The 22798-nt window shown below is 47.1% G+C and overlaps 1 protein-coding gene and 1 non-coding gene across 3 annotated transcripts; one reads left to right on the top strand and one right to left on the bottom strand.

The window, feature by feature from the left end:
* Positions 1–2576: 2576 nt before the first annotated feature.
* Positions 2577–2711, bottom strand: LOC134389826 (small nucleolar RNA SNORA70). The gene has a single exon (XR_010024790.1). It is a non-coding gene; the product is annotated as a small nucleolar RNA SNORA70 (small nucleolar RNA).
* A 13909-nt stretch (positions 2712–16620) lies between these two features.
* On the top strand, positions 16621–22470 carry FBXO27 (F-box protein 27). 2 transcript variants are annotated; one of them, XM_063109278.1, is made up of 6 exons: positions 16621–16672; positions 16906–17294; positions 17496–17607; positions 17689–17784; positions 20771–20906; positions 21605–22470. In XM_063109278.1, exons 2-6 carry the CDS (start codon positions 16931–16933, stop codon positions 21746–21748), a joined length of 852 nt encoding a protein of 283 aa, XP_062965348.1. In that variant the 5' UTR covers positions 16621–16672; positions 16906–16930; the 3' UTR covers positions 21749–22470. The 2 variants fall into 2 exon arrangements, with proteins under 2 accessions (XP_062965348.1, XP_062965347.1); XM_063109277.1 differs by having other exon boundaries at positions 16635–16706.
* The last annotated feature ends 328 nt before the right edge of the window (positions 22471–22798 follow it).

Genomic DNA, 22798 nt, shown 5'->3' with positions numbered 1-22798 from the left:
ATTTTCTGTTGAGTAATAGTAACATTAGGAAGTGGGGCCTTTAGGAGGGGATTAGGTTATGAGGGCTCCTCCCTATAAGTGGGATTAGTGCTGTTATAAAAGGGGCTGTAGAGAGACCCCTGGCCCCTTCCACCAGGTAAGGACACAGGGAGAAGGCACCATCTATGAGGAAGTGGGCCCTCACCAGACACCAAATTTGCTGGCACCTTGATCTTGGATTTCAGAAGCTTCTAGAACTGTGAGAAATGCATTTCTGTTTATAAGCCACCTAGTTTATGTTATTTTGTTATAGCAACTTGAACAGACTAACACAAGGCTCCAATCCTTGGGACCTATGAATGTTATATGAGAAAAGGGTCTTTGCGGATGTAATTAAGTTAATGATTTTGAGTTGAGGAGATTATCCTCCAGGTGTGCTAAAAAAGCTGTCACAAATGTCCTTATATTTGTTTGTATTTTTAGTGGATGGCCGGTATAGGGATTGAACCCTGGACCTTGATATTGTCATCACCGTGCTCTGAGCAACTGAGCTAACTGGCCAGCTTGCAAGTCCTTATAAATGAGAGTCACAGTGAGGTTGTACACAGAAGAGGAGAAGGCAGTGTGACTACAGAGGCAGAGACTGGAGTGATGCAGCCACAAGCCAAGGAATGCCAGCAGTCCCCAGAAGCTGAAAGAAGTGGAGAACAGATTCTCTGTTGGAGCCCCTGGAAAGAGTGCAGCCCAGCCATCACCTTGACTCTATCCCAGTGCAACTGATTCTGGACTCCGGTCTCCAGAGCAGCAAGAGAATAAGTTTCTGTATTTTAAGCCACCAAGTTTGTGGGAATTTGTTACAGCAGCAGCCGGAAACTAACGCAGGGCCCCAGTAGGAAGGCTGAGTTGACCAGCCCTTCTGGAGCACTAGCATAGTGGACGGGTGGGCGTGCACAGGGAAGGTAGCCATGTCCAGTAGCTGGTGAGGGGGGCTGTGAGGGGGAGCCGTGGAGAAGTCTATGGAAGGCTTCTGAGAAAAACTGCAGAGTGAGGGGGACAAAAAGGGTGGGAGGTAATAGTGAAGGCAGCGATCAGGGAAAGCCTGGCTGAGGAGGTGACATTTGAGCAAAGACTCAAAGGAGGGGAAGGAGGGAGCCATGGCGATACCTGAGGAAGAGTGTCCCATGCAGAGAAAACAGCTGGTGCAAAAGGCCCTGTGATGGGAACATAATTGATGTAGTCACAGGATAACAAGGAGTGGCTGGAGCAGGGTTAGCAAGGAGAGTGGAAGGCCACAGGGTCATGGAGGTGATAGAGGCAGATCACGTGGGGCCTCGTGGCCCACAGGGAGGACTTTGCCCTTTACTCAGAGCGGCCTGGCACCACGGGAGGATGGGGATGGGGGGGTGTGATCTGATGCAGCTGTTCACAGGCTCCTTCTGGCTGTGGGAGCTACTTCGACGGGCCAGACAGCAGATGAGGGTGGATGGGACCAGGGTGGTGGCCATGGTGGGAGGAGAAGGGTACAGGTGCTGGGTATATTTTGAGAAGCTGGAGCCGACAGGGTTTACTGAGAGGTTGGATATGTGTACAAGAGAATGACTTGGCCTGGCCACCTGGCAGGACGGAGCTGAACAGTGCCACCTGGGCACAGTCCACAATGAGGTTGCCTATGCCAGTACCTCAGGGACCATGCTGTGTCCTGAGTCCTGAGCATGTGGACAGACTGACAATGACCATTTCCCAGTGTCCCCAGGAGGGTGGCAATTACCTTTGACAGTCTCTCCCACATGCCTGTGTATGGGGCCTTTGCAGGACTGTGGCCAGCTGGGTCCAAGCAATGCAGGTAAGCAGGAGCAGGCCCTGTGACCTCTGGGAAGAAGACAGGAGGCCCTCATCTCCCTCATTCCTGGAAGGAGGAAGGGAGGGGGAAGAGGAAGCCTCAGGAAAGCCTGGCCCAGGGCAGGAAGGGGGAAGTGATTCTGGGAGCTCACGCATGGGCTTGGACTCAAGGCCAACTAAAATCTGCCACCTCCTTGGTCTGAGGGCTCGGGCAGGTCTCTCTGAACCTTCCTGTGTTCCCCTAAATGGGAATCAAAGTGTCTGGCCTTGTAAGACTAAATGACACCGTTTATGAAAAATGTTTAGCACTAGGTCTGCTGCATCATAGAAAAAAGCATAGATGCTTTTATTTTTTGCCACGAAGTAGGATTTGTGAGTGGGTGTGAGGAAGGAGGGGCAGCACAGTGGGAAGCCTCATGAGGACAGGGCCGCCACCTCTCCAGGGGGCCATGGCTGAGGATGTATTTAACCCTATGGCCATCTGGGATGAGCTTCAAATTCATCCACATCAAACTTGGTAACGCCCCACTTCTTTGAGAGGTGGATCTTCTGGTGGCCAGGGAACTTGAACTTAGCCCTGTGTAGGACCTCGATCACATGCTCCTTGTTCTGCAGCTTTGTGTGGATGGACCTGATGACTTGGCCAACGTGAACCCTGGCTGCTGTGCCCTGGGGCTTTCCAAAGGCACCCCTCATACCTGTCCAGACCCTAGACTGGGGACAGTACTAGGGCAGAGACATGAATGTCCTTTGGAAGGGGCCATCTCCAAGGTACCTCATGGCAACCCAAATAAGCAACAGGCTGCACACAATACCGAGGAGGCTGCTGTTTGCAGCCGTTGCACACGGGGCCCCTACAAAGAAAGGAGCATGGTCAACTTAATTGGATAAATAAAATTACATAAAAATAAATTGCTTAAATTAAAATGGTCCCTCACATGGAGTTGGAGCAGGTGGTGTTGCCTGGGAGTTACAAGACAAAATGGTTCCACATCTTTTCTCTGTGCCTCTGGGCTTCACTTTTCTGAGCCTCAGTTTCCCCAGAATTGAGCCCTGATTTTCCCTACCCTTCCCCACCTGCTTTTCCCATATGGCTCTTACCTCAGTAAATGGGGACATGATCTCCTCCGTTCTTGGACCAGGAATCCTGGACTTTGCTGTTGCTCTCACACCCCACCAGGAGCATCCTTAGGCCAGGCGAGTGTGGGACCCACACTTTGTAGCACTTTCCTCAGAATTCTCTCAGTCCCTCTCCTAGAGCTGGGACCATCCAAGGTTGCAGTGCTGTCTGGGTTCAGACCAGGATCTGTGTGGGCCCTATGTTGTTTCTCCCCATTAGTGTGCTCTCCAATGATCTATTCTACCCCCACCACCATCCCTGTGTGCATGGGGTTGGCTGGAAGCCCAAGAAACTCTAGGACTCTTGCCCCATAGGGTGGTCCAGCCCTGTAGCTAGACCCTGGTTCCAGTACAGCAGCCTGGCAGGCCGATGGCTCCCACTAGCTGGCACCAGAACAGTGCTGCTACACTGATTCTGGACACCTGTCACTTGCTTGCCTGGACACAGGACAAGTTCAGGGCTCTGGGTCATCAACGCTTGGGCTGGAGCCAAGTAGGTGGATCTTGACCAGCTCTCCTCACCTTGCTGCCTCCGGTCTACAGCACCCATGGGTGGGGCGGGGGTAGCCCAGTTGTCTTTTGCCTGTGCACCTAGCTGCCAGCAGGCAGCCAGGGCAGTCTCACCACCCCCTCCCACAGTTCTAAGCAAGCATCAGGCAGTCCTTGCCTTTCTCCTCCAAGGGCTTTTGTTTGTTTGTTTTTAAACTACATAAAGGAGGGTTACATTTTATTACTTAAAAATATAATAACATGTAGCCTCAATAAAGTACCATCAAATTCCGCCTTTCAATTCCTGGTCAAAATACAGATTATAAATGCTTGGGATGTTTTCTGGTTCTTCTGATCTAAGTGGCCTATTGTCTGAGAATTGTGCTTTCCCCAGTGTTCAAGACAGAGACTAATTATTTGATAAACTTGGATTTACAATGAGGCAATGTCCCTTTGAAGAGAAGCTATCTACTCCTTTCCCTGCTATCTGTGAAAATTCCTTTATTTCTACTTCAGAGACTACTATCCATGGCCTGTGACTTCTGCTGCCAGGAAGAGATGTCAGGCTCTTAAATGACTGGCCAGTTTCTTCTCCATAGTGGGCAAGTTTTAAGGTCTCTCTCCTCCGAGGGCTTTCGAGGCCGGTTCCACAACACCATGGCCCCTTCCCAGCAACAGGTGACAGTTGCCCTCGCAGGTCAGTCTCATGTGATGCTAGAGAAGCGGCAGACAGGAGGCCGCTCTATTCACTTTGCTTATCCTCACTGGGGGCCGGCGTGTGGAGAGCAGGGGCAAGGTCAATGTTGAAACACCCCAAGAATGCGGGGATTATGACCTAAAGAGTGTGGGAAAGACCTGGTTAGAAGATGTGTGTTTCCACATTTACACTATGAATTTCCAAATATGAGCATTTACTGTAACCTGAAAAATTCTCACCCACATTACTCTGGCTGACACTCGCATTTGTAGTCACCATGAACCAAGCCTAGTAAAACCTCTGAGAGTCACTGGAAGGCGGCGTTGATGGACGGCCCAAGGGATGAGGCAGCGTCACGAGTAACAATGTAACCAGCATTAAATAAATGGCATTAGAGATCAGCCGAGGCAAGAGGAATGGCCAGCAGAAGAGTATTACTGCCTCTTCCGCATGCTGAGGGTACTAAATTTGCCAGAAATGACACATTTGACAATAAGTAGAACATGACCAGATGGTGCCTGGACACTCTGAAGAGTTTCATGGGTCAGTGATAAGCACATACGTATGTACCTCTTCTCTGTCCTCTATGCTAAATCTTCATTGATACATCACCATACCTCACTTGGGTCCATGAATTTTGTAACCCGTTTTTCAATCTCATTGTTTCTATAGACAGGGACTTCATAAAAAATATTTCCTGACTCCCTGAACAGCCTCAGAGTGGCCCTACACCCCACACCCAGCTCTTCAGCCAGTCCTGTGGGCTCCACTTACAACTCCATCCAGAATCAGCCCACTTCTCCCAGCTCCTTGCCCCTGCCCCAATCTGGTCCACCCTCATCTCCTGACTGTATCACAGCAGCATCCTTCTTATGTTCCCTACCTCCCCCTGCCCCAATAGTCTGTTCCCACATGCAGTAGAGGGACCTCGTGAACACCTGTTCCAATAGAAGAAAAAACCACCTCAGTTTCTCCTACTGTCCTCTCACAACACAGAACACTTCTGTGGCCCCAGATGAATATGGTGTTTCTCCATACACCGACAATTCTCCAGCAAACACCAGCTGGGTGTCCTCTAATTCAATTCAATTCTGACATTATATGGAGATAGCATCAGATTTCTCAGTTTGAGGGCTCAGTCCCACAAGTCTGCCTGCCACTTCTGATGTCAATCACAACTCCAAGTTGTGACCTGTGCTTCTGATCGACCAGCTATAAGTCAGTGTTCCCATACGCCCCTCCTTGGGTTCGTTTAATTTGCTAGAGCAGCTCACAGAACTCAGGGGAACACTTACTTACATTTACTCATTTATTAAAAGGATATTGCAAAGGATACAGATGAAAAGCCACACGGAAGAGGTAGTACATAGGCGAGGCGTGGGGAAGGGATGCAGAGCTTCCATGCCCTCTCCAGACCTACCACCCTCTAGGAACCTCCATGTGTTCAGCTATCTGGAAGCTCTCTGAACCCAGGCATCTGAGGTTTTTATGGAAGTTTTACTATGTAGATGTGATTGATTAAATCACTGGTCACAAGTTTATCAACTCAACCTTTGGCCCCTCTCTAGAAGTATTGCTACCAACCAATTTTATAGAATGAGAAACTGAGGCTTAGAGAAGGCAGCAATCTGCCTGTCGTCACACAGCTGGGCCCATGACGTCTGGCTCCTGAGTCTGCCTCTACCTGCTGCATGGGGCATCTGGTCAGGGTGGTAACTGGATAAAGGAGCCAGTCTCAGCTGGAGCTGGGTCTCTGGGCTCGGGTGGAGGCAGGTGTCCTGAGTCCCTGGTTGTTCCTCATCAGCAATCCATGAGCTTGGCATAGAGCCTAATGGAATTGTTACTGGATTCAGAAGCCAGACTGTCAGTTTCAAATCACAGCTCTCTGTAACCTTGGGCAAGTTACTTAACTTTGCTGTGCCTCAGCTTCCTTATCTGTAAAATGGAGTTCATAGTATTAATGTCATAGGGTTGTTGAAAGGATTAAGGTTAATACACAGCAAGCATTCAGAAAGAAGTAGTTGGAAATATTTGATAAGCAGACTTGCCTTGCCTATGAACTGGACACCCCTGCCTGGGGAAGGGGTGATATTTTTCTGCCCACCTCCCAAAGCCCTAAGGCTTCAAGCTACAAAGCCCACACTGTGTCTTTGCTGTCCCTGCGTGGGCAGGACGCAATTGAAGAGCTTATGCGTAAAGTTTATGAGGTTAGTGTAGGTGCACCCCAGCACCCTGCCAGCCCAGCAGCACTCAGTAATCCATGAATCATGGCGAGCCCCTCTGATCCCAGAGGGCACTCATAGGGTTATTTTTATTTTTACCTATTTTTAACATTTAAATACAAATATCTTTTTTTTTTTTTTTGGCAGCTGGCCAAAAAACCCTGGACCTCAATGTTATCAGCACCATGCTCTAACCAACTGAGTTAACTGGCCAGCCCTACAAACATCTTTAAACTACAGAAAATGACCCAAAACAATATACTAGCAATACCTACAGATCCAGCACCCGGATTTAATAGGATTGATGTTTTAGCACGTTTGCTTCTGCTTTTTTTCTCTATAGATGTGAACCAAACACTCCATCTCTTCCTCCTCGCTCCATCACTCTCCCCAGCCCCCACCAAGGGGTAACGCTGTCCTGAAATGTATGGAAAGGATAAACATTTTGTTTTCCCCTTTTTCCTATATACGGTTGTCCCACAATCATGTAGCATTGTTTTATGTGATTTTAAGTTTTATATAAATGGTATATTGTACCCACCAACCTGCAACTTTATGTTTGCAATGAGGACATGCTTTTTGGATCAGTCCATATTGCTACCCATAGACCTTGTGCTCTTGTGTGTCAATATTAGCAGGCCATGTGCTATGGGTCAAATGTGTCCCCCCAAAGTTCATGTCTTGGAAACTTGATCTCCCCTAGAGCAGTGTGAAGAGGGTGGGAAATCCTATGATGGTGATTGAAAGGTGGGGCTTTTAAGAGGAGATTAGTTGTGAAGACTGTGCCCTTGTGAACGGACCTATCTATTCATGGAGCAGTGGGCTGGCTGATGGTTTAATGGACGGTCATGGGCGTGGTTCTGATGGCTTCACAAGGGGAAGGAATGACCAGGTTAGCTCTCTTGCTCAGCCCATTCCTGCCATGTGACACCCTGCATCACTGTAGAGAGTCACTACCTGCCAGGAAGGCCCTCATCAGATGTTTTCCCTGGACCTTGGACTTCCCAGGCTCTGAACCGTTAAGACATACATTTTATTTCTTTGTAAATTACCCAGTTTCAGATATCCTGTTACAAGCAACAGAAATGGAGCAATACACCATGGTACAGCTCTCTGTTCATTCAGTTTATTTAACTTTTATTTAATACCCTTCAATAAAGTTTTATTTTTTTTTCATAAAGTATTGCATAGCTTTTGTCGGTTTTATTCTGAGCCACGTTAAAGTTTTCATTGCTTTTGTAAATGAATTTTCAGATTTTTAATATTCTAAAAAAATTTTAGGGTTGGCCCATGGCTCACCTGGGAGAGTATGATACTGATAATAACAAGGATACAGGTTCAGATCCCTATGGTGGGATGGCCAGTTAGCTTACTTGGGGGAGTATGGTGCTGACAACACCATACTCAAGGGTTAAGATCCCCTTGCTGGTCATCTTTAAAAAAAAAAATTTTTTTTTTAAATTGCAGTAAAATACACATAACATAAAATTGACCATTTCAACCATTTTCAAGTATACAGTTCAGTAGTGTTGAGTATATTCAGATATTGTCCAATCAATCTCCAAAATGCTTTTCATCTTGCAAAACTAAAACTCTGCATCTATTAATCCATAACTCTCCATTTTTCCCTCCCCCCAGCCCTTGGTAACCACCCTACTATTTTCCGTCTTTATGAGTTTGACACTATGTACCTGATATGAGTGGAAACATACAGTTTTTGTTTTTTTGTGACTGGTTTATTTCACTTAACATAATGTCCTCAAGATTCATCCATTCTGTAGCCTGTTAGAATTTCCTTCTTTTTAAAGGTGAAGTAATATTTCATTGCATGACTATACCACATTTTGTCTATCCATTATGGACACTTAGGTTGCTTCCACGTTTTGGCTATTGTGAATAATGCTGCTATGAACATGAGTGTACAAATATTTCTTTGAGATCCTGCTTTCAATTCTTTTGGGTAAACACCCAAAGTGGAATTGCTGAATTATATGTGGAATATTAAATTTCTTAACTTCAGACTTTTACACTGTATTGGTGGTCTGTTTCTGTTGCTTATAACAGAATTCCTGAAACTGAGTAATTTATAAAGAAATGAAATTTACTTTTTGCAGTTTCAGAGGCTAGGAAGGCTAAAGTCCAGGGAACACATCTGGTGGGTTCTCCACACAGAGTCCCGTGGTGACCAGCTTATCACATGGGGAGAAATAGCATGAGCTAACCTTCTTACTTGCCCTCCTTATAAAGCCATCAGAACCATGCCCACTACCCCATGAATGGATCAATCCATTCACAAAGACATAGTCATCACAATCTAATCACCTCTTAAAGGCCCCATCTTTCAATTACCATAATTGGATTTTCCACCCTCTTAGCACTGTTGCAATGGAAGTCAAACTTCAATGAGTTTTAGGGGGACATTCAATTCAAGCATACACATACACAAAAGTAGGAAGAGCAGCATAATAATCCCTCATGTCCCTGTTGCCCAGTTTCAACAATTATAAACTGAGGGCCAATTTTGTTTTTGTTTATGTTTGTTTTGTTTTAAGGTTTTATTGAAGTATAATACACATATATGTATATACAGAAAAGTACAACCTGAGCCCATCTACAAACACCAATAAGGCCATGTCCCCAGGGTAACTACCATCCTGACTTCCAGCACTTCTTAAACTACCTTAAACTAAATCACACAGCACTTGCTCCTTTTTAGCTTGCTTATTTCCTTAATCTTAGGCTTCTAAAATCCATCCAAGTTGTATGTAGCCATAGGTCGTTCCTTCTCATGGCTGTGTAGTATTGATTTATCCATCTGCTGTGGGTAGACATTGGTTTCCTTCCAGTTTGATTCTACGATAAATAAAACTACAGTGAACATTCTAGTATCTGTCTTTGTGTGCATGTGTGCTCACATTTCTCTGGGGCATATACCAGGAATGCAACTGCAGGTCATGGCATAGGTACAGCCAAACAATTTTCCCTTGTGGCACTTAAACCTGTTAAGAGAATTCCAATTGCTCCACGTTCTCACCAACACTTGGGGTTTATTTTTTGTTTGTTTTAGACATTCTGGTGGGTGTGTAGTAGTTTTAATTTGCATTTCCCTGATGATTAAGGAGGTTTATTGGAACTGTTAAAATTTATAGGAGGTCATTGGTTTGGACTGAACTCCCACACTAGGCCTAAAAGACCAAGCCAAAATGGAGTCACTAATGCTGAGGTTCCATGCCACCAAGCCAAAACCAAGTTGTTTATCTGACCATCCCAGAAATTAGGAGAGAGAGATAATAGCCAAATCCTTAAACAGGACAGTTAAAGCCTGCACCTTAAGGAAGTCCCCTCTGCTTTAATTTTTACAAGGAAAGTACTTTGAAAGGACCACTCTGCTTTTTGTTCTGTTTCTGCTTTCTTTGCCTTCCCCCCACCCCCTTTGTTTTTATGTGACTGGCCAGTATGGGGATCCGAACCCTTGACCTTGGTTGGGCATTGGTGTTATCAGCAACCTTGCTCTAACCAAGTGAGCTAACCAGCCAGCCCCCTCTGGCCCTTTCCTATCTATAAGGCCAAGCTCCACTGCTCAGCTCATTGGAACACTCATTCTATTTAATAGAATGAAGTGTTGCTCGATTCTAGAACTGCAAATAAACGCCAGTTAGATCTTCCTAAGTGGATGGTTGCCAGCACATGGTAATACTTCTGGTTATGGCACCCAGAAGATGTATGCAGCTCTTCCTGAACCCCCTATCACAGATGTTCACCTGGTGGTCTGCTACTTTGGATATCCCGGGGAGACAGTCCCGTAGGCTGCAGATAAGGTAGGTTCCTCTGGGAGAGAGCACCCTGTTTCCTCCTGACCCCGCCCATCCAGATTCTTTCTTTTCAAAGGCTGCTAGATGTGTTTCCCATTTGGGTTGGCCAGTGTTTTGATCTTTAAAGCCTCTTCTTTTGTTCGTATGTTTAACCTTGAAAATTGGCTCTGACCAAGGTTCTCTTAAGGTCTTGATTAATTTTAAGTGTAGCTTCAGTAGGAGGAGGAATGACTTCTTTGGGGCAAAGAAGTTTTGTGGGTCTTGTGGCTCTTTTGATTTTACATGATGTGCTGTGGAGCACGCTAGGGGCAGGGTTGTGGCTGGGGAGCTGAGAGGTCTTACACTCATATCCTCCACCTCCCCTTCCTCTTCAGACCCCTTCTCCCCCCCAAAAGACGAGTGTTCCTTGGCTGGATTTCCTTGGGGAATGAGTTTGATTACCTGCCCACCCCCCACCTGCCCAGGGCTGGTCAGACTACCTCTCTGGAGCTGGCCCCTTTCCAAATCCCTACCTTACTTAGAGCAGAAAGGATTTGTTAACTGCTCACTGGCTCCCTCCTACCCTCTCTTCACACAAAGGGCCCATTTGCAGCTGTATTTCTCTTCCGTGTTTCCTCTCCTAAAATCAAAATATAGGCAGACAGACAGACAGACACGCGTGCGCACACACACACACACACACACACACACACACGCTAGCTGGGGGCAAGAAAGCTGGCTTGGTGGAACCTCCAATACCCTTGGAATTACTTGTGTGGCCCACCTCGCAGCGCCCAGAGGTTGAGGATATTTCTACTTCTGCAGACCAGACTGGCAGGATTTTCTCCAACTTCCCACCCACACCTGCAGCAGAGAGAGACGCTCTTGCATGTCGCACTCCCTCTTCCCTGGCAATCGTTGTTGCTCAACCCCATCAGAGCCAACGCCCTGATTTATGGCAAATAATTTCTCACACTGCCTTTTCTACCTTGAAATGAACTACTTAGATAATAAAACCTACCTCTGAGACAGAGTAGGGCTAGGCCTGTGAACCAAACTGACTCCATTTTCCCTGCAGAAGACACTTTGTTACTTTTCCACTCCTCAGTCATGAGACCCCCAGAGCACATGATTACCCCATGGCCCACCCTGATAAAATAAACTGAGATAAGAGGGGAACAGATATTCACTGAGTTGTAAAACCTCTCCCAAAGGCTTATTACAATATAACTGTTAGCTTTGTTTAAAACTTTGTTTAAATCCACCCATTCTACCTTTTCCCGTAATTGTAAGAATTAAGTTACAGATTAATCTCAAGACCCCTTTAGGAGTTCCCTCATACACACAAAGCTTCAAAGTGACCACTACCATGACCCTCCTGGAGTGACAATAATGAACAACACCACCATCTTGAACCTACTGAGCAGGTGCAAGGACCAAAGCCCTAACTAAGCATGTGCCATGAAGAACAGAATGGACCACCTCCAGAGGCACAGAATGATGACACTGGCCTGCACCCCTTAACCCCTTGCCCTATAAAGGACCCTGAACAGCTCGCCTCAGGGGACTAGCTTCGCTGTAGCTACCCCCCTTATGCATAAGTCTGTCTCCTCTTTTAATAAAGCATTGCTTGCTTTGCTGCTGGATGCATTGTTCATTTCTATGACTTTGGGACCCAAGAGCCTAATTCAGTAACACCTCCACAGATAATTTTTAAAGTGTTAATAAAATGCCCTAACTATAATGTAAAGGTGAATAAAAGGAGAGAAATTAATAATTAAAAGAATGTCTGTATTGTTAAATAAAAACTTAAATCGGAGGCCATTGCTTTGGACTAAGTTCCTACACTCACCCCAAGAGACCAGACTAAACACCAAAATGGAGTCATCCCTGCTAAATTGCATGTTGCTTAGGTTGTGGTCTGACCTTCAAGAAGTCAAGAGAAAGAGATAACAGCCAATTTCCAGTTTAAATTTTCAATAGGCCTAATAATGATGTTCCTTCTGCTTTAATCCTTATACAAAAGAGATAGCCTAAAGTTACCTGATGGTAACTAATGATTATTTTCCTATTGTTCGTCTCCCTGTACCCAGCTTACAAGGAAAGTAACTTTGAAATAACCAATCTGCTTTTTGTTTTTGTTTCTGCTTTCCTTAAGCCTTTTCTGTTTATAAAGTTTAGTTATTTGTAACAGACCTGAGAGCACTTCTCTGACTCTGTCTGATTGTGTTTTCCAGTTTGATCCTTACATTTGGCTCTCAATAAACTTTTCAAAATGATTTCTGCCTCAACAGCCTTAATTTTGGTCAGCAATCAACTTGCAAGTGATGCTTGCCTTCATTCTTCTATGATTCAGCTACTCAAAACCTGGTATTCCAAGCAAGTGAGCTGCAGCATCAACATCCCATAGGAATTTGTTACAAATGCAGACCTGATCATTCAGAATCTGTGTCTTAAAAATCTACCCAGGGGATTTGGTATATCCTCATATTGTTCTTCCTTCTATGTAGAATCCCTGAAGTTCCAATAAAACCCACAGCTGACACTCCTATGTAAAGGGATTTTCTGGTTTTCTGAATTGGAGAACAACTAGTAAACACCTAAAGAAACCGAAGAAAATCTTCCCTTAGTTGACCTAGTAGTTGTACTCCTCGGAAATTCAGTGTCCATTAACACACTATGTGGTTACATGCAAAATGGAGTTAGGTTCTAGGCTCAGATTAACAGCTTTCCTCTGTTAAATAAAATTTATACGAGGCCATTGGTTTGGACTGAGCTCCCGCATGAGGCCCAGCAGACTGAACCAAAATAGAGTCACTCCTGCTGAGGTTCTGAGATTGGAGGTGCTCAGTTTCCTGGGTCCGGGTTCCAGGACATGCCTCTGGGTTTCAAGCCACTCCCTGAGGTCTCAGGCTCCTCCTGTAGGCCCTCCCCTAGAGGAAAGTTACTGTTGCTGGTTAGACCTATTTTCCACACCAACGGGGAAATTGAGACCACAAGAGGCTGGCTTATGCAAATCCAGCAGCTGGGCATGCTCAGTAGAGAAGGGTTATATAAACCTGGTAGCCAATGACCTTCTACTAGAGGTGCTAGAGAGCACAAAATATTCTTGAATATGTCTGGTACGTGTGATGGTATTTGACCAGTGAACATGCCCCAAAAAGAGACCAACTGAGCATGTGCAAAACTATGTTACATAACTGGAAATCACCCTCTTAATTGAATATGTATTAGATAGTGAAACTATAAAAGCAAATCCCAGCAGAAGGTGGGGGCTGTTGCTCACTTTCCTGGGGCCAATCCACATTTCGCTGGCTGAGGTATGTATGCTTTACTTTTGTGTTAAATTTACTTTCAGCAGGTGGCTGCTCACTCTCTTGAGCCAGCCTGCACTCTTACTTTTGTATTAAACTTGGTGTGGGTCCTGCCCGGTCTCTGGAGCTAGGCTACACTCTCTCTGTGGAACCTGTATTTCTTATCTGTTATATTAAATCTGTTCTCACTTTCTACTCTGACTCTGCTCTTGAATTTTTTCCTGTGGTGGAGTCAAGAACCTGGTAAGAGGACCAGGTGGGTTGAGGCTGAGTATTGGGCCTCCCAGACCCTTCCTCCATGCCACCAGTTCCATGCCACCAAGCTGAAACTAAACTGTTTATCTGACCTTCTGAGAAATCAGGAGAGAGAGAGATAATAGCCAAATTGCCAAACAGGCCAGTTTTAGCTGGCATGTTAAGGAAGTCCTCTCTGCTTTAATCTTTACAAGGACCAATCTGATTTTTGTTCTCTGTTTTTGCTTTCTTTAGCCTTTTTCTGTTTATAAAGTGTACGGACAGGGAACTTTCCCTCTGTTCTCTGAAGGTTTGATAATTTGAGTCAACAAAATAAACTTGACAGTAGACAGATTAACAGGACAAAAAGCATACAAATGTATTATGTGCTGTAATGGATTGAATTATGTCCCCTCAAAACTCACTGAAGCTTAAATTGTGTCCCCCAAGTTTTATGTATTGGAAACTTAGCCCCCACTGTGACTTTTAAGAGGGTGGGAAATCCTATTATGATAATTAAAAGGTGCAGCCTTGAAGAGGTGATTAGATTGTAGGATCATGCCTTAGAGAATGGATCAAAACTGTGGTCAGGGGCATGGTTCTTAGGGCTTTGAAAAGAGTGAATGAGAAGTGCTCTCTCTCTGCTTCCACCGTCTTGCAGTGTGAGACCCCTGGGTCACTGTCACCACCGCCAGATTGGACTTTGGACTTCCCAGCCTCAGAAACTAAGCAATAAATTTTGTTTTCTTTATAAATCACCCACTTTCAGGTATTTTGTTATAAGTGACAGAAATGGACTAATACATGTGCATACATGGGAAGATGTCCCACAAATATGAGACTTAAAGAAGGACCAGAGGGTGGAAGCTTAAATCCTATTTTGAGCTACAGAAGGAAACAGGGGTTTGGAGGCTCTTGGAAGATGTTGGTGACAAGCTATGGGAGGGTGAGGAACTCCACTGCAAACTAAGGTTGTCTGATAAAAATAAAGTCTCTCAGGTAGCAGCCCTCAGAAGAACAGGCGAAAAGTCTGTCTGGGTGTGGTGTCCTTGACATGAAGACCTCTAGTTTCCTCTCCTCTGGTTAATGTAAATTCCACGGAGAGGATTCTTGACAATCACATTTCTTTTGGAAGAACTTCCCTTAGTCAGATAAGGGAACTTCAGAGAAAGCCCTTTCCTGCACTTAGGGAAAGAGGGCTGAGAGACAGGGGGCTGGAGAAGGTCAGAGAGACCTTGGTTCTCCCTTAGTTCACAGCATTAAAAATAATTATTTTTATCATTAATAACTATTATTTTTAAATACTGTATTGTTATGGACAGAAAGGTGTGATGTCTGAGTTTTGCTTCAAAATAGTCCAGTAGGAGCAAGTGTGTGGGAGTAGCGATAAAACCAGATTGGCCAGGAGTTAACTTGTTGGAGCTGAGTGGTCATTACACTGGTCTACTTTTAGGAGTATTTGAAAATCTCAATAGTAAAAAATTTATTGAAAATGTATGTACTGAGAAGAAATTAGGTCAACGAAATAGTCAATCCACCTCTCTGAATTAAATGTTTCCCTTTCCTCTCCACCCACCCCAGCTGGCTTATGCCCCATTATCCTCCCCTGTTCTATTTTTCCATAGCATTAGTCACTTTCTAACATACAATTGACTTATTATGTCTACTGCTTATCATGGCTGATGCACATTACAGGCTGGCTTAATGCTTATTCGATTTTTTATTTATTTTTTGTCTTTTTCGTGACCGGTACTCAGCCAGTGAGTGCACCGGCCATTCCTATATAGGATCCGAACCTGCGGCTCCCAGCACCGCACTCTCCCGAGTGCGCCACGGGCTCGGCCCTTAATGCTTATTCGAAATAAAACTTTCTTTTTTACATTTGTGGAGAGGATTTTGGGAGGTTGGCAGGAGTTTTTAATCATTTCCCCAACACCATATAATTTGCTTATTATATCTACTGTTCATGTCTCCTCCAGAAGGTAAGTTCCATGTGGGCAAGAATCCATGTCTGGTTTTGCTTATTCACATTTAAAATTAAGTATGGCTTGCATTATATTTTTGTTGGACAGCGGTGATACAAAGGGTAAAATCAGGAATTCTGGAGGTGCCCTGGCTGGGTTCACATCTCAGTGTGTGACCATGGGCAGGTCACTTGACCTCTGCAGGCCTCAGTTTTCTTTTCTCACCTGTGAAGTGGGTATGTAGTAGTGCTGACTTGATGGGTTTCACTATCCGTAAAGGTTGGCTGCTGTTATTATCGGTTAAAGCACTCATTTTTGGCAGCTAGAGCCCGATTTCTCCTGTGAAGTGAGGATAACCATGCCGGCCTTCAAGGTGATGGGAAATTTTTTTTTTTTTTTTTTTGACCGGTAAGGGGATCACAACCCTCGGTGGCACGGTGTTGTCTGCACCACGCTCAGCCAGTGAGCGCAGCGGCCATCCCTACATGGGGTCCGAACCCGCGGCCTCGGCGCTGCTCCGCACTCTCCCGGGTGAGCCACGGGGCCGGCCCAAGGTGATGGGAATTTTTAAACCAGTTAACGGGTATCAGGCCTCCCGCCTGGATACCTGACGAAAATAACAGCGGCTGCTGGGCGCCAGGCGTCTTACCGCTGAATTGGGGACACCCCAAGGGACCGGCTGGTGCGGACTGACGGTGGCAGACCCTTAATCCCGGCAGCGCCCGCCAGTCCCTCGTCTGCGGCGTGCGGTCGCGTTGGGTCTTTACTCCGCGGTCCGAAGACAGCGGGAAACAGGTGGGGTCCGAAGCGGGGGGAGCGGGAGATGCTGGCAAGCAAGTGGGGGAACCGGAAGGGGCTGGTAAGGAAGAAGAGGAACCGGGAAGGAGGAGGGAAGCGGGACAGTAAGAGGGAGGGGGGGGAGGGGCCGGCAAGTAAAAGGAGCGGGGGGTGGGGGAGCGGGGGGTGGGGGGCGGCGGGCTGCACGACCCGGCCGGAGGGCGAGGAACGCTGGCGGGGATCCAGGGTGCGACTCGGGGGCCTGGCTGGCGGAGGCGGTAGTAAGCGTGGGGGGCTGCGGTGGGGGGGGTGGCAAGGACGGGTTGGGGGATGGGGACTTGGGGACGGGGCCTGGGGGCGGTGAGGAGAGGGACGCGGCTGACGGGGGTTGGGGACTGGCAAAATCTCGGGGTGCGGCTGGCAGGAGCGGGCCGGGGGAGGCTGCTGGTCCCCTACACCTTGACACTTCCTCTCCCACAGCCGCGTCGGGCCTGGCGGGGGAACCATGGGCGCCTCGGCCTCCAGGGGCCGGGCCGCCCCGGTCCCCGCGCCGGAGCCGGAACCCGAGGAGGTGCTGGACCTGAACCAACTGCCACCCGAGCTGCTCCTGGTGGTGCTGAGCCACGTACCCCCGCGCGCGCTGCTCGGGCGCTGCCGCCGCGTGTGCCGGGGCTGGCGCGCCCTGGTGGACGGCCAGGCCCTGTGGCTGCGGATCCTGGCCCGGGACGACGGCGCCGCCGGCCGCGCCCTGCTGTCGCTCGCCCGCAGCTGCCTGCCAGCCGCCTGCGACGCCCGGCCCTGCCCGCTGGGCCGCTTCTGCGCACGCAGACCCATCGGACGCAACCTCATCCGCAACCCCTGCGGCCAGGGTGGGGAACCCGGGAAGGGGTCGAAGGGGGAGGACGGCCAGGGAGCCGGTGGGCGGGGGCGGGGCGGGGACGTGCCGGGGGCGGGGCCTGCCGGGGGCGGGGCCTGCCGGGGGCGGGGCCTGCCGGGGGCGGGGCCTGCCGGGGGCGGGGCCTGCGGGTGGGCGACTGGAACTTAGGCACAAGCGTTTTTTCGTTTAACAGAAGGCCTTCAGAAGTGGATGGTGCAGCACGGTGGGGACGGCTGGGTGGTGGAGGAAAACAGGACAACCGTGCCTGGGGCCCCTTCGCAGACCTGTTTTGTGACTTCCTTCAGGTGAATTCTGCTACCTAAAGGCCAGGCCCGTTGTCGAGAAAAGCCTGTGTCTTCTCACTATCCCTTCTCCCGCCTTCCTAGGTGGTGTCGCAAGAAGCAGGTCTTGGACCTGGAGGAGGAGGGTCTGTGGCCAGAACTGCTGGATAGTGGCAGGATTGAGATTTGTGTCTCTGACTGGTGAGTGTGGTGATAAAAATAACCCATTGCTAGGCACTCACTGACTGCATGTGCCATGACCTTTGCATGGGTGACTTAGGCCTTCTAACAACCCTTACAGATAAGGAAACTGAAGCTGAGGGAGGTGAAATCACTTAACCACTATCACAGCTCTAGTAATTCGCAGAGTACACACCCTGAACCCCTTTCCACGTCTCCAGAGGGGTCTGGATTGGAAGAGAGCAGATTGGATCCAATGCAGAGGCCTTGAGCCCACCTCAGTCTTGTCTGTGAATGGGATCCTCTTTGCCTTAGGAGGAGGCAGTATAGCATAGTTGATTAAGAGCTTGGATTCTGGAGCCAGACCTCCCAGGTTCAAACCCTAGCTCTGTAGTTTTGTGGCCTTTGGCAAGTCACAGCTTATCTCCATTTCCTCTCTTTACATGATAGAGTTCTTGCAAAGACAGTACTACCTGTCAAGCACATAGCAAGTGCTTTACAAGTGTAAGTACCTTTTTTGAATCTTGATCCTATGGGAATGTGTATTTCAAGCCCTCGGATCTTTCAGAGCTTCACAGGAAAGTGAAAGTTTCAGAAGAGAAGGTGATTTGCCCTGGTCACACAGCCTGGGCTTGGCAGGACCTGGCATAAGGCTTAGACTTGTCTGACTCCAAAGCTTGTTCTCTGTATTGATGGTCTTGAAACTGGGGTACATGAAGACTTTCCAAGGGGCACATGACCCAGGCAGTTTTTTGTTTTTTGTTTTGGTTTTTTTTTTAAAGATGACCGGTAAGGGGATCTTAACCCTTGATTTGGTGTTGTCAGCACCACGCTCACCCAATGAGCAAACCGGCCATCCCTATATGGGATCCGAACCCACGGCCTTGGTGTTATCAGCACCGCACTCTCCCGAGTGAGCCACCGGCCGGCCCGACCCAGGCAGTTTCAAGAGACCAAATTCCAGATCCTCCATAGCTAAATGTTCCTTATTCTAAAATTAATCTGCTACAGATCACATCTGTAGTGGAAGCATCATATATTTCTCTTTCCCAATCTCTCTCACAGTTCCCCTTCTCTAGTTTTACAGGGAAAAACAAAAACAAAAAACCCTCTCACTATGGTGTGTGGTCCCCAGATGTAAAGACTACTGGAGAGTCAGGCATAGTAGCCATTTGAAAATTTAGGCCTTAGCAAATTCACTCCTAATCAAGGCATCATACTCTGCCCCCACAACCCATCTCATTAAGAGATGAATTTCCAATAAAATTTTGTTTTTAATTTAATCATTATTCATCAAACCATGTAACATATTTGTGTTGTTTTGATCAATGGTGTACTATTTGGTTGTAATAATCAGTGGGTACCAAATATTGCAGAATATCACCCAGGGAGCATCTAAAACTCCTCATTTAGACTTCTGTGTCCCAGGCCACATTCCATACCAATTAGATCCAAGTGTCTGAGGGTGAGAACCAGCGTCAATATCCATGAGAAGTTTAGAGCCAGTTCCGTAGTTAGAGCACACAGTCCCCCAAACCACCCTCACTTCTGACACCAACTGCAAGTTTGGGGGACTCTCAAAACTACCTCACATTCAATAATTGACTAGCAGGACTCACAGAGAGCTATTACACTATTATGATTTATTACAGAGAAAAGATAGATTAAAATTGGCCAAGAGAAGAAGCATATAGGGCTGCATCCAGAGGAAATACCAGATGCAGAGCTTTTGTTGCCCTCTCCCACGGAGTCAGGACGTGTTATTGTCCTAGCAATGATGTATGACAAGACATATGGAATTTTGCCAACCAGGGAAGCTCACCTGAGCTTCGGTGTCCAGTTTTTATTGGGGCTTCATCATGTAGGCATGACTGATTGATTGCCCACATGGTTAATCACAGCCTCCAGATCAACTGATACTGCCTGAGCCAAAGCCCCTACCCTAAGTTTCTTGTTGGTACTTCTGGAGTGGCCAGCTTCTACCCTGAGACTATCCATATGGATGTGGCAGCCCCTGCCCTAAATCACATTGGTAAACTATAAAAAATGATCCACGGTCCACATCAAAGACATTCCTGTCTGTTCTGATGGTAGTACATTATCAGGACTTATTAACATTAGTATCACTGAAGTTGATATGTAACCCCCTGCTGCTAAATCTGACTGGCTTTTAAAAAAAAAAAGAAAAGAAAAAAACAAAGATGCTCCTGTCAGCTGTAACATTCCAAAGGCCCAGAGATCACCTCCCAGAAGTCCCTTTAGAGGAACTGGATTTGTGCACATGGGGAGTATTGCTTTGCCTCACACCGGGTGATGGAGATGCAAAAAGAATTACTCAAAGCCCATTTCTTCTGAGCAGTGAGACACCCTGAAGGGGTTAATTTCCTGGAACCCTCAAGAGAGAGGCATTCCTCCTTGGGAAATTAATCCTGAACTGGGGTTCTGTCTCAGTATTTATTCTCCAGGCCAGAAAGTTACAGAAAAGGAACATAGGTGGAGTTATGGCTAAGTATAGTTTAACAATAGAAGCTGGTAACATCAGTGAAATAACAAAGTGACATTCCATAATGCAATTTGCAAAAGGTTAAGTCGATCCACCAACAAAAGCTTGTTCTTAGCAAGTACTGTCTTTTCCTACAGCAGTTTCCTCAGTATGTTTACATAACAATAAAGCAACTTTCTTAACATATCAATCAGTAGTTTAACCTGCTCCAAGGATGTCTGTCCTTGAGCCAGCAATTTTGCTGTGTTACAATTCTTTATCTACAACAAAGACGTTAGCCTGGGAAAATTTTCCTGTCTTTTGCAAGCTTAACATCTTTATATGTAATTTTTAAAAGTGAGGCTATACCTGAAACTACAGGGCTTTAGAGGCTAGGCCCTGTGAAATACATTTGCTTTATTAATGTTAGTGCTCTCTACAGGGGAGGGCACTGGGGTGGGGCAGCAAGGCACCCAAAGAGACAGGGTGACACGTCCAGCCTTTAAGGCCTCCCTCCTCCCACAGGTGGGGAGCCCGACATGACAGTGGCTGTATGTATCGGCTCCTTGTCCAACTTCTAGATGCCAACCAGACCGTCCTGGATAAATTCTCTGCTGTACCTGATACCATCCAGCAATGGAATAACAATACCTGCTTTCAGGTGAGTCTCAGACAGGGGGGAATAGGGAAAGGATGGTGGAGGCCCGTGATGGTTATCCATTGCTACATAGCAAATCACCCCAAAACTTAGTGGCTTAAAACCAGCAGCAGTCGTTTATTACCTCCCATGGTTTCTATGAGTCAGTAATTTGAGAAGGGCTCAACTGGGTGGTTCTGGTCCAGTCTCTCATGTTCAGACGATGGCTGAAGCTGAAGGGTGGGGTGGTGTTTGGTGTGAGTGTAGCAGCTGGTGGCCAGCCAAGCAGCTCTTTCTTCATTTAGTCTCAGAGTTTCTCCATGGGATCTCTTCACTTGAGCTCCTTTGGGCTTCCTCACAGCCTGGTGGCCTCTGATCAATCAGTCTGCTAACATCGTGGCTCACGGGTGAGGAAACACTCCTGTGTCTAGAGAAACAGCCAGAAGCTGCATTACCTTTTCTGACCTAGCCTTGGAAGTCACTTGGTGACTCAGCGTCACTTACGCCACATTCTTAGTGACAAGCAAACCTGCTCAGGTTCAAGTAGAAGGGGATTACATTCTACTTTTTGATGAGGAAGTGGCAGGATTCTGGAAGAACACGTGGAATGGGAGATGATGTTGCAGCTGTCTTTGGCAAATACCATCTGTCAGAAGCCCCAACCTCAGCTTTTGGGGGGAAGGGTGTGGCACAACAGGGCTGACCCCTTCCTCTACCCACAGGTCACCCATGTGTTCTCCAACATCAAAATGGGCGTCCGTTTTGTGTCTTTTGAACACTGGGGCCAGGACACACAGTTCTGGGCTGGCCACTATGGAGCCCGTGTGACCAACTCCAGTGTGATCATGCGAGTCTGTCCGTCCTAGTCAAGGGCTGCCCTTCTTGCAAGACAGTCTGACTGTGCCTTCCAGGAGCTGGGATCATTGGCTGGGACCTCTCAACCAAGCACTTCTACCTCCTTGGCAGACTGGTAACTCCTGGGTCTGGTCAAGGGTCCTGCCAGGCCCTGTTTTCAGGTTCTGGAAAATACTGGAAGAAGTTTCTTCCATCAGATCTACCTACTGCTGCTACTTTAGCGGGGCCCTGCCTTACTGAGGGGAGACCCACAGGTGAGCATGGGGGAGTGCTGGTCTTCGAGAGAGCTTCTCGCCCTCCCCTGTCCTCCCTCCCCACCAACAGTCCTCTGATGGAGCCCCAGACCCTTCTACCCATCCCCTCCATTGGCATTTTGTCTCCTCCTGCTTCTGCTTCAGGGACTTTCTTGGTCCCTTCAGGGAAACCCTCTGCTCATCTCTGACCTTAGAATCTCATCCTTGGACTAGCAAAATTCCAGCTGCCTTGGGTGGTGAATTTAACCTCCTGGGGCTATCGAGCTTCAGGGCTGGGCCCAGGTCTCACAGCTGAAAGTCAGCTAGGTCAAAAAAAGGGTGTGGAGACAGATGGTTCTGCCCACACTAACTTCCCTGAAAAATGAGAGCCCAACTCTGAGACCCAACCCTGATCCTCAAGGATTGTGTGGTATTTAAAATTATTTTATTTTTCATTTTGACATTTTGGCAATGAGAGAATAATATATCAGCAACATGTATCTGCTAAGCATACGTAATAAATTTATTATTTTGCCAAAACTGTTTCAGATCTTTTTAATAGATATACAATATTACTGCCTTGGTTACTGCTTGGTTCATAGTAACAAGTAGTCCCAGCTGAGGAGATAAGACTGCAAAAGAAAACACCAGCTAATACCTGTAGAAGGAATAGAAGAATTGGAACAGTATTTCCCAAGACTTAAGGAAATTATTGATTCAGGCAAAGATTATCGATCAGTGTTACAAGCATTAGGTGGATGATGAGTAGGGGACAGGATGTGGGTACAGTGTCAAAGTGATACCACACTTGTGACTTCCTAGCCATGG

This window comes from Cynocephalus volans, chromosome 10 (genome assembly GCF_027409185.1).
Source record: "Cynocephalus volans isolate mCynVol1 chromosome 10, mCynVol1.pri, whole genome shotgun sequence".
Taxonomy (NCBI): Eukaryota; Metazoa; Chordata; class Mammalia; order Dermoptera; family Cynocephalidae; genus Cynocephalus; species Cynocephalus volans.
This window is presented reverse-complemented; position numbering and strand designations above follow the sequence as displayed.